Source organism: Podarcis melisellensis (assembly GCF_964234715.1).
Source record: "Podarcis melisellensis genome assembly, chromosome: 3".
Taxonomy (NCBI): Eukaryota; Metazoa; Chordata; class Lepidosauria; order Squamata; family Lacertidae; genus Podarcis; species Podarcis melisellensis.
In genome coordinates, this window is record NC_138530.1 from 29,418,173 (window position 1) to 29,440,146 (window position 21,974).

Consider the following 21,974-nt stretch of genomic DNA (forward strand, 5'->3'; position numbering starts at 1 on the left):
ATGCTGGTGGAGAAATTTGCATGTTTCATTAAAGGCCTTCTGGGGGGCCATGGAATCCCAAGTATTTACTTTGACACAATCCTACATGTACGTAGGATTATAGTAGTGATACAGCTGATCACCATACTTACATTCTGCTACTTTACATACAAAGCCCTAAGTAGCTACAGACCACTTGACAAACTGTGTAAGGCTACAGACCACAGTTACTTGACAAACTGTGTAAGGCCACTATAATCAGCTAATGGAGCCCAAGTCAGTTTTGCCATGGTCTGATGGTCATCTCCATGGAGTCAGGCTTTTTCCACTGGTGGCACCAGTGCTGTGGAATGCCCTCCTTGCTGAAATACAAGATGCCCCATAAATGTTGGCCTTCTAGACACACTCATTTAGACAAGCATTCCCCCCAACCACACTTCGGGTTTTATTTTTTGCTTTGTAAACTTTGGTTAATTCAGTGGAATTGACTGAAAACAAAACTGAAAACAAATAAGCGTCTGATTTCCTTAATAAAGATCTTATTACAGAAGCAAATAGTTTTACCTTCCCCTGTAACTTGTGGCAGACTATCTTGCTTGATATAGCCATTTGGAAATAGTTACTCATACAAACACCTTTCTGTACTACACTACTTTTTTGTGGTTTTGTGATACATTATAGCCTGGATTGAATAGGTTGGCCTATTCTGGGCTGGTTGATTGCATGGTACTTGCAAACAGAGGGTTGGGGTAAATATTGGTCCTTTCCACTATTATGCCAAAGCTGTATTATAGAATCAATTATGTTTTATACTGACAGTGTTAAGTTATACTAGCAGCTATTTTCACATTTGTTTGGGAGAAGGATACTCTGTCCTACTGGTAAGAAATATCCCCCACTGTTTCTAATTAAGTGAAATGTAAGCTATGGATCTTTCAGGATAGGATTTCTATGATCAAATGTGAAGACTGCCTATTTAGTACTAGCATTTTCTTGATCATGCCTAATTGTTTTTAGTGTAGTTATACCACATTTCCCCCGATTTGTGCTCAAAAGTGATTTACAAAAAAAGCTAACAATGATACAGTATCCATAATATATAATTAAAATTATAATATCACTACAACACTAAAAGTTTAATAGTTAACAATTTGTTTAAAATATATCAAATAAAATCAAGTATGCACAAAGCTTCCAAAAGGCTCGTTTATAGCTACAAATGCTCCTAGAACTAATTGCAGTAAGTAGTAACTAGTAATCCCACCTCCCTTTTGCATATAGACTGAAAAGACACAGTTCCTCTGTCAGCAGCTTCCTTATGAAGACTCCTGGAGCAGGAGGAAGCAGCTACCCTCTGATGGCAAACATAATCACCCTCTCCCCGCTGCATGAAGTACATATTTATACATTGATATAGGATGCATTGCCATCCTCTCTTTTGTCTAGGAGAGAGAATAACAATGGGTTTTGTTTTTAAGAGTGAATTGCATCATTAACTTTATGACATTCAAGTCTCCTGTTCCTTTTTAGAAAGATTTATGTTTATCAGGTAAGCTTGAGTTGTCATATTTTTTCCTTGTGCCATTGTTTTGAATTGAAATTCTACCCTTCGGGTTGAACAGATTCTTTGTTTTATGGTGCATAAAATTATAGGAAGGATCAGTAAATAACTAGATCCCTGCTCTTAGGCTGACCACCTGCAGTTGTAGGTCTAACACAGACCTTTCCTTGTGACAGCCTGGCACTTTAAAATCACCCAGTCTCTATCTAGACCTCCATCATCTGCAAGTGGGCAAGCCTCTGTTTAATACACAAACTGCAGAATGGGTTAAGTTGTGACAGAGAGATGACAAATCCACATAGCCCATCTTCCACTTTCCAAAACGTGTCAAGCCCTGTCCCTAACTAAGCACTACTCATAAATCGAGGCTCACATGGGTCAATGGTTGAAAACTGACTGTTGCCTATTATTCAGTTTCCCTCTTCTTCCAGCTGACTGTCGATGTTTATCCACTACACGAGATGACTCAAAGCCTGTTTGTAAGTAGCTGCTATAAGTTAGACTTGAAGTAAACCCTTTACTTTCTTGAACTCTTTACCGAAACACATTCTGCCTCTTCCATTTGTCCTCTTGCTTTTTATTCTTAATAAACTTCATAAAACTGGCTGTTTGGGACTTGTTTGCATTTCTGCCGGACTGAAAGAGATTTTCCCTTTACAGTGGTACCTCTAGTTGTGGACTTAAGTTGTTTGCACCCCAAAAAGTCTGCAACTAGATCGCCTCTTCTGCGTATGTGAGTGGCGTGATCAAGTGCTTCTGCATGTGCGCGATGCCCGTAGATTGCTTCTCCACAGGCGTAGAACCCGGAAGTAAACACTTCCGGGTTTGCCACGTTCGTAAGTTGAAAGTTCGTTATAGAGCGGGACACAATATGGGGTATGACTACATGCATAGACCATTTAGTCCATTCTACTTGCAGTATAGGTGGGGTTTGATTGAGAAAAGCAAGCTATCATTGGCTACTGCGAAGTCCAAATAAGCTGAATGCTCCCTCTGTTAACCCTCAAAAGTGTTTGCCTTGTACCTGCTGGTCTCACTTCCATTTGGAGTAGAGGGAATATGGTGGCAGTCCATCTGAGGTTCCCTTGCATGGTTGAACTACCTAGACTGGCAGTTGTGGAAGGAACAAAGTAAAAGGTCCCCCTTCCATTACAGTAGGTAGTGTAATTTCAGCTGCTTTTTTATCCTTTCATTGTGAAGAACAAGCATGCATGGTCTGTTTTGACTTGCATCCTAAAAAAATGTCCTATGGAAACAACATGTTGTACAAGTTGCACTCTTGATATTTGTTTACAAGGATGGAAATCTCTTATATTGTGATAAAACTGAAGTGCATCAGATTAAAACCAGGGTCAAAGTTAGGATGTGAACTCAAATGCAAGATTTTAGTATTGTGATAAAAATCTTAATTGTGCAGCAAGGTTATCTTGTCATGGCACAAGTTCAAACGCACATGTGCTTTTCTGGTTTCCCCTATTTTAATTGCACCATAAAACATGCAACATGATCCACATAAAGCTAAAATGTTCTGAAGTAGTTGCAGTTATTGTAGAAGTGTTCATCAATTATTTAAGTCCATTAAAATCCGGAAGAAGATATTGTCCTGTCTTCTGATGGGAAAGCCTATTGTATATGTTTCTACATAGTAATCGTCATGCCGGTCCATTGTATCATTTTCCAATGGCTTGTGGGAGAGGACAATGAGATGAGGGCATCACAGTCTGATTCATTGGGTTGCAGGTGCACAAGCTCTCGCTTCTTCCCTGGTTTTGTGTTATGAGAGAGGGTTAACTTTCCATGCTATCAGCAGAGTCATATGAAAGAATCATGACAATTGCATTCCAAGTTTCTTTCCTTCCTCCGAAGTAGAGGAGCGAAAGTGACAAGACAGCAGTATTCATGGCTGCTGTTGCTGCTGAGTATGAAAGAGCCAGAAGTTGCCTGCCAGGCAGGGCAGAGCCACTATGCCAGCTTTCCTGATGGTGCATCAATGTTGATTACCAGGAGGGAGGGGTGGCATGGTAAGGTAAGGAGACTGACAGTAAGCTAGCATACCAGCTTTGCCCTACCCAGCAAGGTGTTTTCGTCACCAGTATGTTCATGGTACCAGGAGAAGCAAGCGAGTCACTGTGGTGTGGATTCTCCGATACCCAAGCAAACGTGTTTGAATGAGATGACCGCTTGAGCAAAACTGTACTGGCATCATGGTTACTTCTCCATGCAATTATTTCCTTCAAATGTAGCTGAGCAGGGTGTGAGCAGCTGTAAAACAGCAGTTGAGATAAAACTGCTGGTAACCTACGGGTCAGGCCTGGGTTGAGTGCTGATGGCATGTTTCCAGTTCAGCCGACTTCATCCTTCTCTTTGCAAGGGAAGCCAATTCAACCAGAGCCTAATGAGTATCCTGACAATTGTCTAGGACCATCTACTTATGCCACTGTGCTGTAAACAATGCCTTGATTCTGTATTATATTGAGTCAGCAAATCCTCCAGAGTTTTGGAATCCTGCTGGCTTTGGTTCTGTCAGGGTCTGTGCAGGAGCTAGCCAGCTGGGTCTACCATATACAACAATAATATATGTAATTAGATCATTAGCTTTTTAAAGCATAAAACAGTGGTGTTTATGTAACAACCTACATTTAATTGCATTTTTCCAGGTTCGTACAGAACATTAAAGGTCAAACGTGTCCTGCTGGTATATATATTGGTCCTCACATTAGTTGAGAATTCCTTAGTTGTCACAGTTGTTTGTAACGACCTTAATTTGGCCACTTGTTCCTAGGCTAGAGCAATTTTTAAAATCTATATTTCTTGTCTGCCCTCCATCACATTATCAAATAAATAGAAGAATCACAACCATACATATTTCCAGTTCCAAAGCATTTGCACCAGAATTTAGTAGCTAAGGTGATTGGGCTCCTGGAATTTTTCCAACCCTTAGAATTGATGTGCTAACAAATTTCATTAAAAATGTATATATAATCTTATCTGGTTATTAAAAACCAGTGTGGTAGTAGTTTCACATGTTTAGCTTTGGTGGGGAAGGCTGCATTGTGTGGGGGTGAGCACCATCTTTGGCAAGTTCAGTACAGTAATTGTAACTTTTGCCATTTTTAGAGACATATGCAGTATGCTTTGAATGCAGTGCCATAGTGGCACTAGAAAATACCTGCAGGTAGTGATTAGAAGCCACATGAGAGAATATTCAAGTGGTATAATTCCTGTACTAAGTTGGGGGCGATCTCATGTAAATGGTTTTTCTCCCTCTGCGTGCAGTAATTACCTTAGTCTGGTTTTACTCCATCTGTCCTGATTTGCTGTTTATAAATGGGCTTCATTCCAATATTTCTGTTGCTGTAGCTTTTTCTTTCTTAATATTTGTTTGCTTAGTGTTGTAGTATTTGCTTTTGTATCTGTTTTACATATGGGACTATGCAATCTCCCTTAAAAATAAAGCAAACCGCCACCCCATCTCATTATATCCTTAGTAGTCAATTCCTGTAAATTTGATACTTGGGTGGGGGGCAGGGGAAGCTGTGAATATCAAGGAAAGTTCAGATCGTCATGATATTAGCTGAGAAATCAGCTTGCAGGGTATGTAGCCAAGTAAATGTGTTGTGCTCTGGGAAATAGCTGAGGAGGACATATACATTGGGGTCACGGCACCTTTGTCCAGCTAGGAAGCTTTGTTCTTTCAGCTGTGTCCTTTGTTTCAGCCTCATTTTTTTCATACGTGATCAGCTTTCATTGACATATACAAAATAAATGGACTCCAATAGACAAGTCTGGAGGGAAGAATCTACTTCCTGCTGAAGAAACCACAGTTGCAACCACAGTTGTCAGTGTCAAGTTTGAAGCTGCATTCAAATGGTGTTCTCATGTGTGGCACTTTCTTGCATATACATGATTTGATGATATTCAGCCCTTTGGGAATAATGAAGCATTGTAGTTTGGGGTACCATAGTATATCATGGTGAGGAAGAAGCCTGTCTTACCCTATTTGCTGGTAGCTGGCTCGGGTTCCACTGAGAAGGGCTTTGCAGTGGTGCACAGGGGGACACTGTTGTCCTGCTTATAGACATGTGTGGTGGGGAGCATACCTGTAGCAGTGGTGTCCAAACTTTTTTCAAAGAGGGCCAGATTTGATGAAGTGAAGGGTCATGAGGGCCAACCAAAGTTGTTAGCCTATTTTTAGTATTGAAGTTGTTGCGCTTTTTAATGATTTTACCTTGAAGTTGTTGAGGGATTTTTTTTTTAAAGGATTTTACCCCAGGAAATAAACTGCCATGGGGGCCGGATTAAACTGACTGGTGGGCCAGATTAGGCCCCTGACACAGACTTTGGACATGCCTGCTTTATGACTATCATAATTATTGGTATTTAGCAAGTTACACAGTAATGTCTTGCCTTAATCCTAACTCCCTAAAGTTATCCAGAGCCTCCCAGCGGTTCCCAACACTGGTTTTGGTGGATTGCTTCTGTGTAAATCAAACTTCATCTTTTTTAGAATATATTCACAAATTATTTGGAGGCTTTTGTAGATACAGTACGATTAAGTAAACACGAGTTTATCATCTATAACTGCTAGAACAGATGTGACTGGTATTCATTGTGAAGGCTTTCACTTTGTGATCTTTCTGGCTTTTAGCCGTGGAGGTTTTCAGGTGGGTTCTTCAGTGCAGCACCTCTAAACTAAGTGACCATATCCAACTATGAAAAGTTGTTTTTGAGTAGGTATATTATCTGAAGTTTTCAGTGAGGTGAAAGCTCACTTCTCCGTGGGAAAGACCATGCTTTTGATACTTAATATCACCAGGCTATCAGAATGACAGTGTTACTGTATTTTACTGCCAGTTACTTAAAGCCTGTCTTCACATAGAATATTTGAATTACATATCAGTACATTTATTTTGCCTTTTGAGTAACTTTAAGGGTATGAATAAGGCGACTTCTAGTTTGTGCTGTACTAGCGTTGAGCAGCCTGCCAAAGAGATCTTCATTTTATTCTCCTGTCCTCCTACACAATAAAACAAGCTTAAGTTTTTCCAAATTAGGAAATTTCATGACTCACACACTTTCACTGTATAAGCGGCAATCGCTGTTCCCAGTTCCCACATCCTTGCAGACAAATAAGGGACAAAATAGTTCTCCCCTTTATTTAAAGAGGAAGACAATCCTTTTGGGGGGTGGGTTGTTTTTGGAATTAAAACAGACTCTCTCTCTCTCTCTCTCTCTCTCTCTCTCTCTCTCTCTCTCTCTCTCACACACACACACACACACACACACACACACAGTGTTTTAAACCAAATGTAATTCTCTTCTAGTTGCATTCCAAATCACGATCCCAGTCTGACACCTTTAATTTAGCAGGAGTTATTCAGGTCTTCAAAAAAAAAAAAAATCAAATCAAGCTCTTTCCATTGCATCATACCAAAAGTATATTTTGACTGAGTGCCTTTTATCTGATGAACTTCCTGAATTCCCTTCTTGCTTGGGTGAAACTTGTCAGACATCACTTTATTAGGTCGTTTATTCTGTGCTATAAACTGTCTGATGACTTAGGTTGAATATGAAATTACCTCAGCTGCAGTTGCCTTAGAGCACAATCCTATACATGTCTACTCAAAAGTAAGTCTACTTATTTCAGTGGGCTTACTACCAGGAGACTTGAAATTGGATTGTAGTCACAATGTCTGTGTTTTCACATACCAGATGCAGAGGATAGAAATCTATTTTGTAATTGAACTTTTAAGTGGCAAAATTGACTTGTTTAAATTAACATTAGCTTTGTGAATGAAAGTGTAACATAAGAATGGGATGCCACTGAGAGAGCTGCTATTTTGCAGGTGGTGATTTTGACCATAACAGACAACAGTCAACTGTATTTCTCCATGTGTCCCAACCCTCTGAAACAGTTTGGGGTGTGAGCAAAAGGGCCACAGTATGGGAGCAAGGAAGGGAGAATCTCATTGCATGATCAAAATCTATTCCACACATAGATGGGCACAATTGTAATGATTGTTGCCCATTATGGTTGAAATCCTCACCTGCAAAATCTACTTGTATGACATTGGATATAATACAGTATTTTTATTAATCTTATACTTGTAACTGATAAGAACAGCCAGTAAAACAGGACTTTGAAGACATGGAGTATTAATTGTCAAAATATCTTTTACATTGTGATCAAAGTATCTTCACCTTTTAGGAAATGATTGTCTGATTTACTGGGCAGTACACACATAGTGGTTGGTATTCAGTTGTGTCCATCTACAAGTGGAGCAAACTTCTGCTTGTGCTTGCAATAGGACTCCCATTCCTCCTCTTTACAGTCCTCCCTGAGGACTGCAGGAGGAGCAGAGAAAGAAGAAGTAATATTGTGCAATCGGAAGTCCACTTTCAAGATGGTGGATATCTCCTCTTTCCCCAACCTCTCCCCTCTTGAGTGTGAATTCCCCCCATAGATCTTAACCACTGTTTAAGCATTGCAACAGTACAGTCGTCTCTTGGTTTTTGAGAAACGTTTAGTTCTCGAACGTTTTGGCTCCTGAATGCCACAAACCCGGAAGTGACTGTTCTGGTTTGCGAACTATTTTTGGAAGCCAAACATCTGGCGGGGCTTCTGCAACTTCCAATTGGCTGCAGGAGCTTCCTGCAGCCAATTAGAAGCCATGCTTTGGTGCCCAAACATTTTGGAAGTTGGACGGAATCCATTCCAAAAGGTACGACTGTAATGAAATTATATGTGGTTAAAGTTAACCTTGTAACCAGGCTTTGTTTAGTCTGATTTTAAATCATGGGTAGCAGAGGACCTGGTGCTGAGTTTCCTCAATCTCATTTTTTTAGCCCAGGGCACTCAAAATAGTGCCCTGGGCTAAAAAATGGTCCCCACGTACCATTGTATGATGCGTATATTTCTTTGGTCAGTGTTATTCTGTCTGTCTGAGAAGTCAAAAACTAAAAAGCATGGTCTTTTTAATTATTGTGTTTTACATAAAGCAGAAGGCTTTCACTTTGACAAGTTTTATTTATATTCTTCCAGGAAACTGTTACTTGAATAATCTCTGGCTTTGTACTCAGCAAGCAAAAAGCATGGTTCTACATGACTGCTTTTGCATATGTACTCTCTCCAAAACAAATCTAATCTTGAATGTCTTGCAAATGAGGACATGGGGTTCACTAGGACAAATCTGGCAGCAGACTCAAAACTCTGGTATTTCTTTCATTTTACTGAGATCTTGGTTGCCAAAACATTAGTATAGCAGCTGTACTAATGAATAGCATTAGTAATTGGGGGATGGTGTTTGGTTTTGATATGGAATGCTAGAACACATAATTTAGATCAGTGGTCTTCAACTTAGTAAAAATCCAGGGCTCACCTTTAACCTAAACATGTATTTGAGGATCCATTTCTTATTTTTTTAACCATATATTTATATGGTGGTAGGATAATTCCATAGTGACCAACATAACCTTTACAAGCTTTTTTACATAATATTTTTCTGTTAGCGAATATTATTTGATTTCCATTTACCTTTTTCTTTGTTAACTGGGTTGATCTTCCCTGCAAAAATATTCAAGAAGTATGCCACTGAGAGTTTAAACAACTTTCTTTTTATTGTTTTAACAGACATGACAGACACAAAAGTTTTGTAACTTCAAGTATTTATCTGAAACTTAGACAATTCTATCCTCTGAAGCCATGAATATTTTTTCTGTCTGCAGCAATATACATACACAGCTAATGTTTCATAGATGAGTGTCAAAATTATGTAAACTGTGGGTAAGCTGGGTTTTCTGGCAAATTAATTGTGACCAACGTAATATGAAAATTCATTAACAGGCACTCACAAATAACTACCTCCAAAGCAAGATCCTGTGCATATTGCACTTTACTCTGCATTCACAAATTACAGATCAGCACCAAGTCCATATGTGAAGTTGTAATGCCAACAGGAATTTACACTTGGCTATAGCAACACTCCAATTATTTCCCCCCCCCCCAAAAAAAGATTGAGAAATTGGCTAACAATTTATCAACCTTTGCAATAACTGAGTTGCCAGCTGTTTCAGTTTCCATACTTTCTGGCAGGATTACCCTTAGGGACATCATTCTGTCAAACAAAAAGACAGAATGAAATATATAGTCATACATTTTGAAATATATGAGAAATTCATTTACACTTTATGTTCAAGACTCTTCAATCTTTTACAGGGTTGTATTGTTATCCAGAGGCAGATTTAGGGCCAATGTTGCAGAATTAGGGCACTGTGCGGCTGAGGGTCCCCCAATTTAGTAGTGTACATCGTTACCTGAGAGGATACCTTTGAAACATGACTACCAATAATGAATTGCTATTGTTGAATTCTAGTGTTTCAGTTACGGTAGTTGCATTCTTTCCAGTCTTCATTTCTCCTACTCTCCAATTAAAATCAGTGAAGTCTGGTCCCTTAGGGCAATCTGGACTTAAATTCTACCAAGTGAAATGTCAAACAATTAAAAATCTCAAAGCCATACTCTTCCCTTGTCCTACAATCCTTCCAAAATCCATTTTAATTTAGACAGACTCTGGGAGACATTTCTTTCAACTGGCCAATCAGTTTTCTGCAGCACTCAGCCAATTTCAATCCAGAAGTATTTCTGTCATCATGAGGTCCCACCCGTCTCCTGGTAGAAAAACAGTGTCATAGTAAATCTGTATATTAATGGAGCTGCTGACTCTTAGCCCTGGTTGTACAGGTTTCACCTCCTTACTGTTGTCACATTGTCAGTCCAGCCACATTAGCAGGTATACTTTTCCGTTAGACCCAGGAGCCGATACATCTCTTCTGAGTAAATTCAGAGCTGTTTGCTTAGAAGCCACACCTACACAGAAGTAAAGCTCAGACCCCAGCTCCTTTGATTGTTGTTGTTGTTTAGTTGTTTAGTCGTGTCCGACTCTTCGTGACCCCATGGACCAGAGCACGCCAGGCACTTCTGTCTTCCACTGCCTCCCGCAGTTTGGTCAGACTCATGTTTGTAGCTTCGAAGACACTATCCAACCATCTCATCCTCTGTCGTCCCCTTCTCCTTGTGCCCTCCATCTTTCCCAACATCAGGGTCTTTTCCAGGGAGTCTTCTCTTCTCATGAGGTGGCCAAAGTATTGGAGCCTCAGCTTCACGATCTGTCCTTCCAGTGAGCACTCAGGGCTGATTTCCTTAAGAATGGATCGGTTTGTTCTTCTTGAAGTCCATGGGACTCTCAAGAGTCTCCTCCAGCACCAAACCTCCTTTGATTAGCCTTGCATCTTTCCCTGTTTGCGTGAATGAGCTCCACTAGATATTAAAATGACTGTATAAAAGGTCTTTTGACCTTTTCTCTCCCCTTCTCCAGTGTCTCTGCTAAAAGAAATGGATAGGTTTAATGTGAACGATCAATACACAAACTATATATTGTACTCCGTAGGATTAGTTGTCGCTATCGAGCCCTTTCTACCTGACGAAAGCTTCATAGATTGCCTCTTCCAACAGGAGATTGATAATATATATTTGTCCATGTGACAAGGTGCAACATGTTACATTTGGTTGTATGGTAAGCTCAAATGCATAGAATGTGTGTGCTTGCCCTGCCAAAGGTGTGAAGGAAGTACCATGCAAATAGTTGATTTGCATAAGCACAGAGCAAATACCATATGGAATGCTGCCATGGGAAGCATTAACAAGTAGCCTCAATAAGTGGACTATGGCATACAAAGGCAGCATAAGAAAAGACAGACAATTGAATAAGTCTGGCAGGGAGCATGCTTTCTTGTGCAAATAGAGGTTCCTGTGCTGTTTCAAAAATTTATTTTAGGTGGTGAATTAGCCAGATATATTTCTGCATTAAACTTTCTATACCACCTTTCCAAAACAATTCTCCCAAGGCAATTCAGAAACTAATTAAAGCAATCTAAAAAATAAAATAAAGAAAAAAACCCTGAGAGGAGCAGTGTGTACATAGAGGCAAAGATGCAACAGAAAGCCTGTACAGCCAATAGTTTGGAGCTAAGAAGCAGGATGCTGTAAAGGTTAAGGCAGAAGAAGCAAAAAAACCTAAAAGTCTAGTGAAGTAAAGCTTCGACTTGGCCCAGAAGATCTCAAAGCCCAGGGAGTGTCAAGGGAGCAGGGTCTTCGCAAGCTGGGTATGCTAGGTTCACGCCATTTGAAAGATTTAAAGGATGGAACGAGCCTGTTGAATTGAACCTAGAAACAAACTGGCAGCCTAAAGAACATGTAACACTGGCCATACCATTTTGCACAGCTGTTGCTTCCAGACAGTCTTGAAGGACAACACCCAGACAAGAAATGACTGTGATTGATCTGCATGCTTTCTTAGGAATTATTAAACATTGTCAAGGTCTTAGATTTCCAGATGCAGCTGGCCTATTAGATGCAGCTGATAAACATTGCACCTGACCTCATCTGCACTTAAGCTTCCAGGTCAATCATTCAATTATCCCGGGGAGAAAGACAATGAGCCTGAGCTTGTTCCTAATCTCACATTTGGGTTCTACCCTAGGGGCAAAGTAGTGGTTGAGCAGGTCTTCCAGATACCCATCTTAACCAATTTCTTGTTTCTACAGCTTTTTTGGGGGGTTAACTTACAATGCTCAAAACTATGGAGTTCTTGCTAAAAAGGAAATGCTGGAGCATTGTAGTATACCTTTTTAGTTACTGATGTGAAGATAATAACACATAACCTCAAAAAAATGCTGAAGGAATTGGTGGTTCTTCTGTAACGGGCAATTTATGCTCTCATAATCCATGTAATGGCAGGTCCTCTGTTTCAATATCCACACAGGAAAGATGTGAGCTAGAATTCCAGAGGAGGGGCAGACTTTGGTCTTTCAAATTTCAGCGGTGCCCTATGCAAGGCCAAAATTCTGCACCTTGCATTACCCTAAATCCACCTCTGGCCAGAGTACAAGCTTTTAAACATGAAATATGTTTTGTAAAATATACGTGTCCTCATAGTATTCCATTTGGAAAACCTGAATTATTGGACAGGGTTGGTAAGTACAGTTTTCTTTCTCAGATTTTGATTGTGAAGGATAAATGTGGAATTTACATCCCTAGGTAGGAGAGACGACCAACAGAAGTCCAACAAAATAAGTGGCTGTTAGTTACTGGTACAAAGTAATGGATTTGATACCCTATAATGTTTCAAGCTCTTGCTGTCCTTCAAGATGAACCTCAAGGTGAATCAGTCCATTAAGCCCAGAGATGTAAGTGCTTGCAAAGATTAGGTTTCCCATCCTCAAACATTACCAGTCATAATTCTTTTTACTGGTACATTATAAAACTTATTTGAGTATCTTTCTCAATACAAAACAGTAAATTACTAATTTTAAAACAACTTCTCCATAGGGCTACTATTGGAGATTGTAATCTGATCCCCTTTGACTTTTCTTTATCTAACATTTCTTGCTCAAATGCAAGCTTAGATAATTATTGTGTGCCTTTCACAGTCCAAGAATTAAAACACACACACACAAACACAAAACTGATGAATGAATTATGACATCAGCAACACCTCTTCTGTAGGCTAAAACAAATTAAATCTTATCTAGAGTTAACACAATACTTGAATGCCCCCAAAAGATTAAGTATAAAATAAAATGACCAAGAGCTCAGGGCAACCCCTTAATCTTTTTATGCTGGACTTAAATTTTTGTTGCTGTCAAAGCCAAGCTCAGTATAAACTGTTCATTTCCTGAAAGAACAGTCACACATCACTAAAGGGGTAAGATATTCGGGGGGGCGGATATGCCTCATACATTTATCTAGTTGGTAATGTAACAGGTATGGATAACATCCTCTATTTACCTTTGCCCATAAATACAAAATACTTGAACCCCCGTTTCATATGGCCAATGGCATTGCAGATAAAAGCTGTAAAATATTTCCTGAAGGCATGACAGTAAGAGCTAGAGCTATAATGACAAATAAGCCACATTTGTGAAATTTGTATCCCATCGCTTGAAACAAAGCTTGTCTCTCCCTTTCTTTTGAGCAGCTTGTCTCTCTTCCCCATCCCTTTCTTTTGAGCAGCTGTTTTCCTCTACTAGGGTGAAGTAGAGGATATGGCATTCCAGTATGGTTTAGGCAATGATCCATGTATTTTGGGAGGTGGGAGGGAAATCAAATGGGGGCGGTGATGGGTGGGAGGGAAATCAACCTAGAAAGTTATGTTAAGTGAGCCGGACTTCAGAAAGCCATAATACGCAAAAGAGGTCTGTTTAGCTACTTCAGTTCTTCTGCTTTCTTGCTTCTATCTCTGTGGACAAGCACTTCAGATGCTGAGTGCACATTTCTGCAGCTCAGAATATAAGAAAGCCTTATGAGAGAGAACTGGCTACCCTCAAGTTCTTATATTTATTTTATTTATTTATAAAAAATATTTATCATAAAATTATTTCACAATGGTTTACAACAGCATCCTGTACTGTAGGCAATGTGTCGCTGCATCACCGAGGACCAAAGCGCGATGGCAGCTTCACCCGGCGGCGGTCTATCGCGAGTAAAACCACCACCGCTCCTGAGTTGCTCCACCACCAGAGCCCAGCGCACTGAAGGAGAAGCAAGCTGCAGCTGGGCGCTGGTGACAGAGGGACTCAGGAGGAGTGGCAGTTTCACTCGCAATATACCCCCAGGTGAAACCGCCATCACACTCTGGCCATCATATAACTGAGGGAGGAACATTGGCCATGTCAAGGTGGTGGTGGATAATAATGCACCGTGTATAATTGTACAGAATTCTGTCACTTGTTTATTCATTTATTTAACAAATTTTCATGGTAGTTTGTGTCAGTAAAACAGAACAAATAAAACCTACAAGAACTTTGCAGAATTGAAACAGCTGATTAGACTACCACCGTTGTTAAGTCTGTGAGAACTATAAGGTCTTTGTCTACCACCAAAATGATACCAAAGTGGATACCAGACAATTCTCCCTGGGGGGGAGAGAGTTGCCTAAATGGGAAATGAGAACAATTTCCCTCCCATCCTTTAGGAAATCTTCCCAGTCTGTGATTCTCTTGAAAGCTGATGCACACATTCACAAATCATCCTGTCCTGGTACCACTAGTTCCAAAGTACTTAAAAGACCACCTATCTTCTTAAGTTGGTGGCATTTTTTTTTTTTTGTATTTACATTATTTCTTGTAAATCACTCTGGGAATATGATTAGTGATATAAAATTCTTATACTAAAAAAAGTTGCATTACTTTTTTTTCCAAATACATTTTTATTAACATTATATACATAACAAGCATACAAACAGATACAAACAAATACAAAAAATAAATTACAACAAGAAAAAAATAAAAATATACAAGCCAAACTTTTTTCCTCTCTCTAACTATACAAAGAGAGATTAATCCGGCTACTTCACAAAAAAGGAGGAAAAACAAAAAAGAAAAGAAAAGAAAAACAAACAAACAAACAAAAAACCCTCCTGGACTTCCTTCCATCCTTTTGGTAAGTATCAAATATTTACTTCCATTCACGTATTTGATTTTTGATCTGTAAACCTAAATTCACACGCTGGTAGTATTGTTCTGACCCCGCCAATCACATTAAACATTCATTCCAATGTAGTTCCAGTATTTACTCCAATTTTTCAGAGATTTCTGTTCATCATGGTCTCTTATTTTACCTGTTAATTTATCAAGCTCAGCATATTTTATCATTTTAATTTGCCAATCATTTATATTGGGGATAGTTTCCACTTTCCAATATTGTGCCAACAGAATTCTCGCTGCTGTGGTGGCATAGAGGAATATCGTTCTATCTTCTTTTTTGATCTCTTTATCCAACATTCCCAGCAAAAAGGCTTCGGGTCTTTTGGGGAAGGTGTATTTAAATATTTTTTTAAGCTCATTGTAAATCAATTCCCAAAAGCCTTTCACCCTTTTAAATGTCCACCATAGATGATATAGGTCACCCTCCACCTCCCCACATTTCCAGCATTTCTTATCCTTTAATCTATACATTTTGGCCAACTTCACAGGGGTGTGATACCACCTGTATAGCATCTTCCAAATATTTTCTCTCAGGGACATACATGCTGTAAACTTTATGTTGCGGTTCCACACTTCCAACCACCTTTCAAAGTCGATGTTATAACCAAAATCAATTGCCCATTTGATCATTGCCTCTTTGACCTCCTCGTCCTTTGTGTACCACTCTAATAGTATATCATAGGTTCTAGAAAGGGTTTTGTTTTTACCTTCTATTACTTCTACATTGAATTTTGATTTTTTGTCCTCAAAACCCAACTACTTCTTGTCCTCTTTTAACAAATCATTCACCTGATGGTATTGCAACCACCCAGTGAATAGATTTTTTATCTCTTCATAAGGTCTAAGTCTTGGCCCTTGATCTGTTTTTCTTAACATTTCTTCGTAGGTGGCGTTTTTCCCCTCCATATTTGTTTTCTTCACCGTTAATACCTCAATCGGTGAGATCCACCATGGGGTCTTTCTTTCAAGGAGATTTTTATTCCTTTCCCATGTTTGGTATAAAGGTCCCCTGAAGATATGATTTAGAAAGCTCTTGTGAGCCTTCGCTTTCCCATACCAAAGGTACGAATGCCATCCGTACCAATTATTAAAACCTTCTAAATCCAGCAGGTCTCTATTCTCCAGTTTAATCCAATCTTTTAACCAAAGTATACAGGCCGCTTCGTAATATAAACTTAGGTCCGGGAGAGAAAAACCCCCTCTTGCATTACTTTTTTTTCTTAAGCGATGAAGCTGTAGGAAAACCAAATCTATTTTTCCTCACTTGGGACTGTAGGCAGGCTGTTGTTAACCACAGCATGGCCTTGAAAATAGGTTGTAACTGATGCTGCTCCTGCATGTACTTTGCAATTACTTTAAGGTTACCACTGATAGTTGTATTTATGTTTATTTAGTTAGGAAAAAGATTAGGGGAAAATGCAACAGATTTTATAACTTTTAAGGATTGCTAAAATATTTAAAAGCCCTAATATATTCATAGGTAGGGGCTTGTGAAAAATGCTTGCTAATGTTCAGCTGTTTTGCTTGCTTGCTTGCTTGCTTGCTTGTTTTCCCCGTCATTGGGCCAGTCTGTGACTTCCTGAGTTTGCAAAAAGGGTTCAAGGAGTATTACATTGAAATGAAGAAAGTGCCTCACTTCCCAGCTGCAATTGAAAGAACAAAGGTCAAATTTTAAATAAAGCAAAAGTTAATGAGTAAATTTATTTACTTGAATTATCAATGGACATGCAGTACATTGATACATAATGGAACCAAGGAAGGGACTAGAGGGAAGTCAATTTGTTTTGTTTTTGTATTGTTGTTATTTTTATTTTTTGTTATCTAGGGTTATAGTCAACTAAGAACTACTTAGAACAGAACCATTGAACTTAATTAACCTATGTTAGTTATTTCCACTTACTTCAGTGAGTCTAGTCAGCGTAGAACTAGCATTGCACACCACTCTAAGTTTGAAATTTTTGTGATTGAAATCATCTATAGAGCATTTTTGATTGTTTGTTAACACTCACAACTATATTGTGAGGTGGGTCTTCCTATTCCCATTTAACATTTGTTTTATAATTCATTAATCCTAAATAGATTAACATTGCTGTTGTTTACTCTTACAGCACACATCTGTTGACGGATATACTGAGCCCCATGTCCAGCCCACAAAATCAAGTAGCAGACAAAACATACCCCGTTGCAGAAACTCAATCACGTCTACAAATGAAGACCATCCACACATTGGGAATTACCGCTTACTAAAAACAATAGGAAAAGGAAATTTTGCTAAAGTGAAGCTGGCTAGACATGTTCTTACTGGTAGAGAGGTAAGCTGTTTGTCTTTTTTTGCTTGGTAACTGTAGCCTGTGTTGCCTTATTCACACTTGTCTGTCTGCAATGAATATGCTTATTCTCTAGTTCTGTGATTGAATATGTAACAGGCTTTTCTTAGAGCCAAATGAGACATCAGGGCAGCAGAAGAGTGGGCAGAATTACGTGTACTACTAAATCTCTTTGAAGAGGTAGTCTTGGAATTGAGATATTTTAAGATACAACAAGAGCATTTGAAGAGTAGGATTCCCCCGAAACAGCTGTCTTTCTTGTGGTGGGATGGTAAGATCGGAAGTAAACCCCACAAAACGGAAAAAGTTTTATAAATGCTTTTAAAAACAACTTCTCTTCCCCATCCATGCTGCCTTGAACCCCCCTATTTTATAGGAGATCAGAAGGTCCTAGGGTTGGATACTGTTCCTATCCCATCTAGTTGTGCCCTGATCAAAAGATAAACCATATTTGTGTGGAGACAAGAGTGGACAAGGGTTTGGAGTGGAGATCTTCTCTGAAAGCTCTAACTTTACTTATAGAAATGAACATGTTTAGTTGAAATTCAAAATATTCTGAAATCTCTTAGTTTCCCTGCTTCCAAATGCTAATAATAGAAAAAGGGAAATCACCACCTGTGGCCATAGGAAGCGATGCTTCCCTGCCCCACTCTTCTGCTGCTGGCTGGAATACAACACTGATTGCAGATTACTGACATTGCCAGCACAAGAAAACTCTCTAAATAGATTGTATTAGACAGAGTGGATAGAACAAATTGCTCTGAGAACATTTAATGTGGATGGGCCTGTGTATGCAGTATAATCAGGCTGACTTCTTCCAAATACTGTATTTTTCGCTCCATAAGAAGAAGAAGAAAAAAAAGACAGAGCGTGCGAGGGAGAAAGATCCCCCTCCGTGCTGGCTCCTGGCTGCTCTCATTCAAGTCACAGAGCCCCTCGGATGAGTGTTCTAAAGCTCTCTTCCCCCACCTCGTCTCTCCCCACCCCTTCATGCAGGCGCCGCCATTAGGACACTTGCACGGGCAACGTGCCACGCCCCTGCCGCTCTGGGAACCAAAGTCCCCAGCTCTGCCACTGCCAGGGACCACATATTCGCTCCATAAGATGCACAGACACTTCCCCTTACTTTTTAGGAAGAAAAAGTGTGTCTTATGGAGCGAAAAATACAGTAATACCAAACATCGCCTGACACGGTGAAGCCCCCTAAACATGTTCATAGGCCCACTATTTTCTTGGAATTGTCAGTGTTTCAAGGAGCTTAATTTCATTGTTTTTGTCTGACTATTTGCTAGTGTTCTATGTAAAATACTGCTTATATTTTAAACTTTTAAAACTGTAAACCTCTACATTGACTTCATTTGTTTGTAATGTTAAGCTGTGATTTAGAGTTATGTGAACAAGATTCAAGTTTACGCTCACCCCTCCTCTGTTTCAATTGCTTTTGCTTTCATTTGCAATTATCCACAGTTGCATATGTTCAGTTAACCACAGTTTAGAGCAGCATCCTAACCCTAAATTGTATTTAACTGGTTTCTTTAAACAAGCCAGCTTTCTAAGCCACAGTTTGAGGTTTGCTGCGTTTGCATGTAACACTAAGCCAAACTATAACTTAGTGAAAACAGCTGAACTCTCAGAGAAGAGGTTGCAGCCACTCTTATCCTTCTTGGTCCTTTTAGAATTTAGTGTGCTCCTTGAACGCAGAACTTGTGGGTTAAGTTCCCACCTGCTTAAGGACCAGGCAGGATCAAAGTGGATGCAGACTCCTCTCTAGTAGCCAATGCATTCATGCAGTCACAGTAGTTTGCCTACTTATGACCTGCAAGCCAGGCCATTGGCTTATTTCAGTAAACCATAGTTAAGATTAATCACAGTTTGTCTTGGTTCAGAAGAACACTAAGCTGCAGTTAGCTAAAAACAGAAGCTAAAATTTCTCATCTCCTTGAAACAGCACAAGAGGGGAACAGAAAGTAAATGTGTAGTGCTGTGTCCAAATAAAGTCAATGTCTGCCTAAAAACACTCACCTGTTGGTACCTTCAAAAGAGTGGTTTCTTTATATCCCTAGGTTGCTGTGAAAATAATAGACAAAACCCAACTAAATCCTACCAGCCTACAAAAGGTAAGATGTTTCTTTGAAAAGGTTAAATATGTTGTCACTTCAATAATTTTGGCCCATGTGATTTAAAAATAAAAATATTTTTATTCTTCCATGTTTATAATGCTTTTGCCTTTACAGGGCAATTGAATTGCTCTGAAGTTTTTATGCCCTGAATCCTTGGTCAGTTACATTGAGATAGAGAGATGCCTTCCGTTCCAGATGTGAGGAGGGGGCCATACTAACATGACCTTCCTTCTGAAATATTTGAAGCATGTCCTATGCAGTGGAGCTGATCCATATGTTCAGTTGGTGCACCCAAAAGCTTTCTGTGTGGAGCAGCCATAAAACACATACAATTTTAAGTAGCCTCCAAAGTAGCTCCCATATTAGTCCAGGTTCAGCTTTAATTAAGTCACTCACCTCTAGTCCCATGTAGGAACTGCCTGAGGTGATGCTGGTGCATAAGTGAACTGAAATTCCTGAAATAAATAAGTTACATTTCTTTCTTCTTTAGCCAACCAAGATCTCATAATGGATTTGGGCAGTATTGTATGTTGAAAAGGAGAATTAAGTCCCACTGAGAACTAGAGCTCTAAAATATTGGTAGTTATACTTGTGTAGATTTGGAGTGATGTCACTTTCTTGAAGAAAAGTGTCCTGTAGGTTGAAGAAAAGTATGTTATATGTTTAAGCATTTTGTGAAGTATATTAGTTTTAACCTTTCCTGAGAAATAAAGCAGTTCTTCAGATCTCTTTCTCTGGATCTCCTTGCTGCAATTTTGAACATTCAGTCACTGGTTTGAGAAACTGGTTAAGAACAATTCCCTGCCAGACTTCAAATAGTGGTAGAATTTGCAGTAAGGTTTTGGGTGTAGTTTTTTTTTTTTTAAGTTTGGGCAGGCTCAAATTAGTTAAAGCCCAGAGAGTCTAAAGATTACATACAACGGGCTAGATCCTGACTAAATTAGTTGAACTTAGTTTTCAGTGAAACGTTAGTCATCACCCGAAGCAGACCCCCTTTATATCAATGGGAACTTAGTGCAATTAACCTAGTCCGGTTCTAATCCAGTATCTCTATGCAAGCAACTTACCACTGGTATTTCATAGACACTTATCTAAGTGTGAAACTACATCTTAAAACATTTTTGAATTTTGCATTCTGCAGTTATCCTTAGAAAGTGTAAAAAACACCTTAAGTAAAATAGTTCTCTATTTTTTACAGTTGTTCCGAGAAGTACGAATAATGAAGATTTTGAACCATCCTAATATTGGTAGGGATTTGACATTTGTTTTGCTGAATCATATTATTTTTTTCCTGTGTTTGCCTTTTCTTCTAACTTTGAAGACTCTCACTAGGTGACTTTTAGATTTGTGATCAAGGCCCTAATGCATATTAAAAAGACATCCACATCCACATTAGAGGAAGCCTAAATACCAAGCAGGTCGCTTCAGAGGTATTGGGATCACTCGCTTTCAGGATCCTATGTGCCCCCACTTCAATACACATCAATACTGAAATGAAGTGGGCTGCTTCAGAGGTATTTAGACATTCTCCAAAACAAAGCAGATTGTCTGTAGTCTAGTGGACTTGTCCCAAAACTGCATAGAATTTTCCAGCCTCTGCTTAAAGAAACCTCATCCTATCTCCTCTCAGTCTCCTCTTTTCCAGGCTAAACATATCCAACTCCCTCAAGTGTTTCTCATAAGGCTTGGTTTCCAGACCCTTGATTATCTTGGTCACCCTCCTCTGCACCCATTCCAGCTTATCAGTATCCTCCTTAAATTGTGGTGCCCAGAACTGGACATGGTCTCCCAGGGTGGTCTGCTCAAGGCAGAATCAAGTGGGACTATTGCTTCCCTTAACTGGGACAATATACTTATGTTGATGCAGCCTAGAATAGCATTACCTCTTTTTTTGCTGCTGCATCACACTGTTGACTCACAATGTTTTACTTCTAGGAAATAAGGTAGTTTATTGGAACTATGTAAATTCTCACCAAGTAGGGCCTGTGGCTTGCATCATTCTCTGATAACTTTCTGCAGGGCCAGTGACTCATCAGATTAGTTCTTTAGCCTTTCATGAAGTCCTGTTAACACACTCTTAGGGATGCCCTTAAGTGATTGTTTATCCTGTGTTTTCAAGCTATGGTCTGACTTAATTTGGTTGTAGTGTTTTGTGAAAATGGAGCACTGATTTTTATCAATATGGATTTTTAACATTGCTCTTTGTTAAATCGATACCACTTTGATAAGAAAAATTGAGGCCTGTGAATAAGAGCAGGTTTGCAAAGTGTGTAACTTTCCCTTTCTGCTTTAGTTTTCCCCACCTTTAGAGCCCCACTTTGTGATGACAATTCTTCTGGCTGAGGAAGGCAGAACAGTTTTGTTCCAGAGACAGTTATTGTTGCTGAATCGGCCAGAGGGCTTGTTGCATACAAGGTATACACATTGCTGCATACAGGGTATGCC

The 21,974-nt window shown here is 39.4% G+C and overlaps 1 protein-coding gene across 6 annotated transcripts in view; it reads left to right on the top strand.

Moving 5' to 3' along the window:
• MARK1 (microtubule affinity regulating kinase 1) overlaps positions 1-21,974 on the top strand; it is a 70,037-nt gene that overhangs the window by 15,362 nt on the left and 32,701 nt on the right. For 4 of the 6 annotated variants that reach the window (XM_081903908.1, XM_081903906.1, XM_081903910.1 and 1 more), the window contains 3 exons: positions 17,191-17,394; positions 19,473-19,526; positions 20,728-20,776. In XM_081903908.1, the coding sequence (XP_081760034.1) occupies positions 17,191-17,394; positions 19,473-19,526; positions 20,728-20,776 (307 nt within the window). Of the gene's footprint in view, positions 1-17,190; positions 17,395-19,472; positions 19,527-20,727; positions 20,777-21,822; positions 21,945-21,974 lie in introns of those variants that run through there. The other 2 variants (XR_014166240.1, XM_081903909.1) reach the window with 2 other exon arrangements.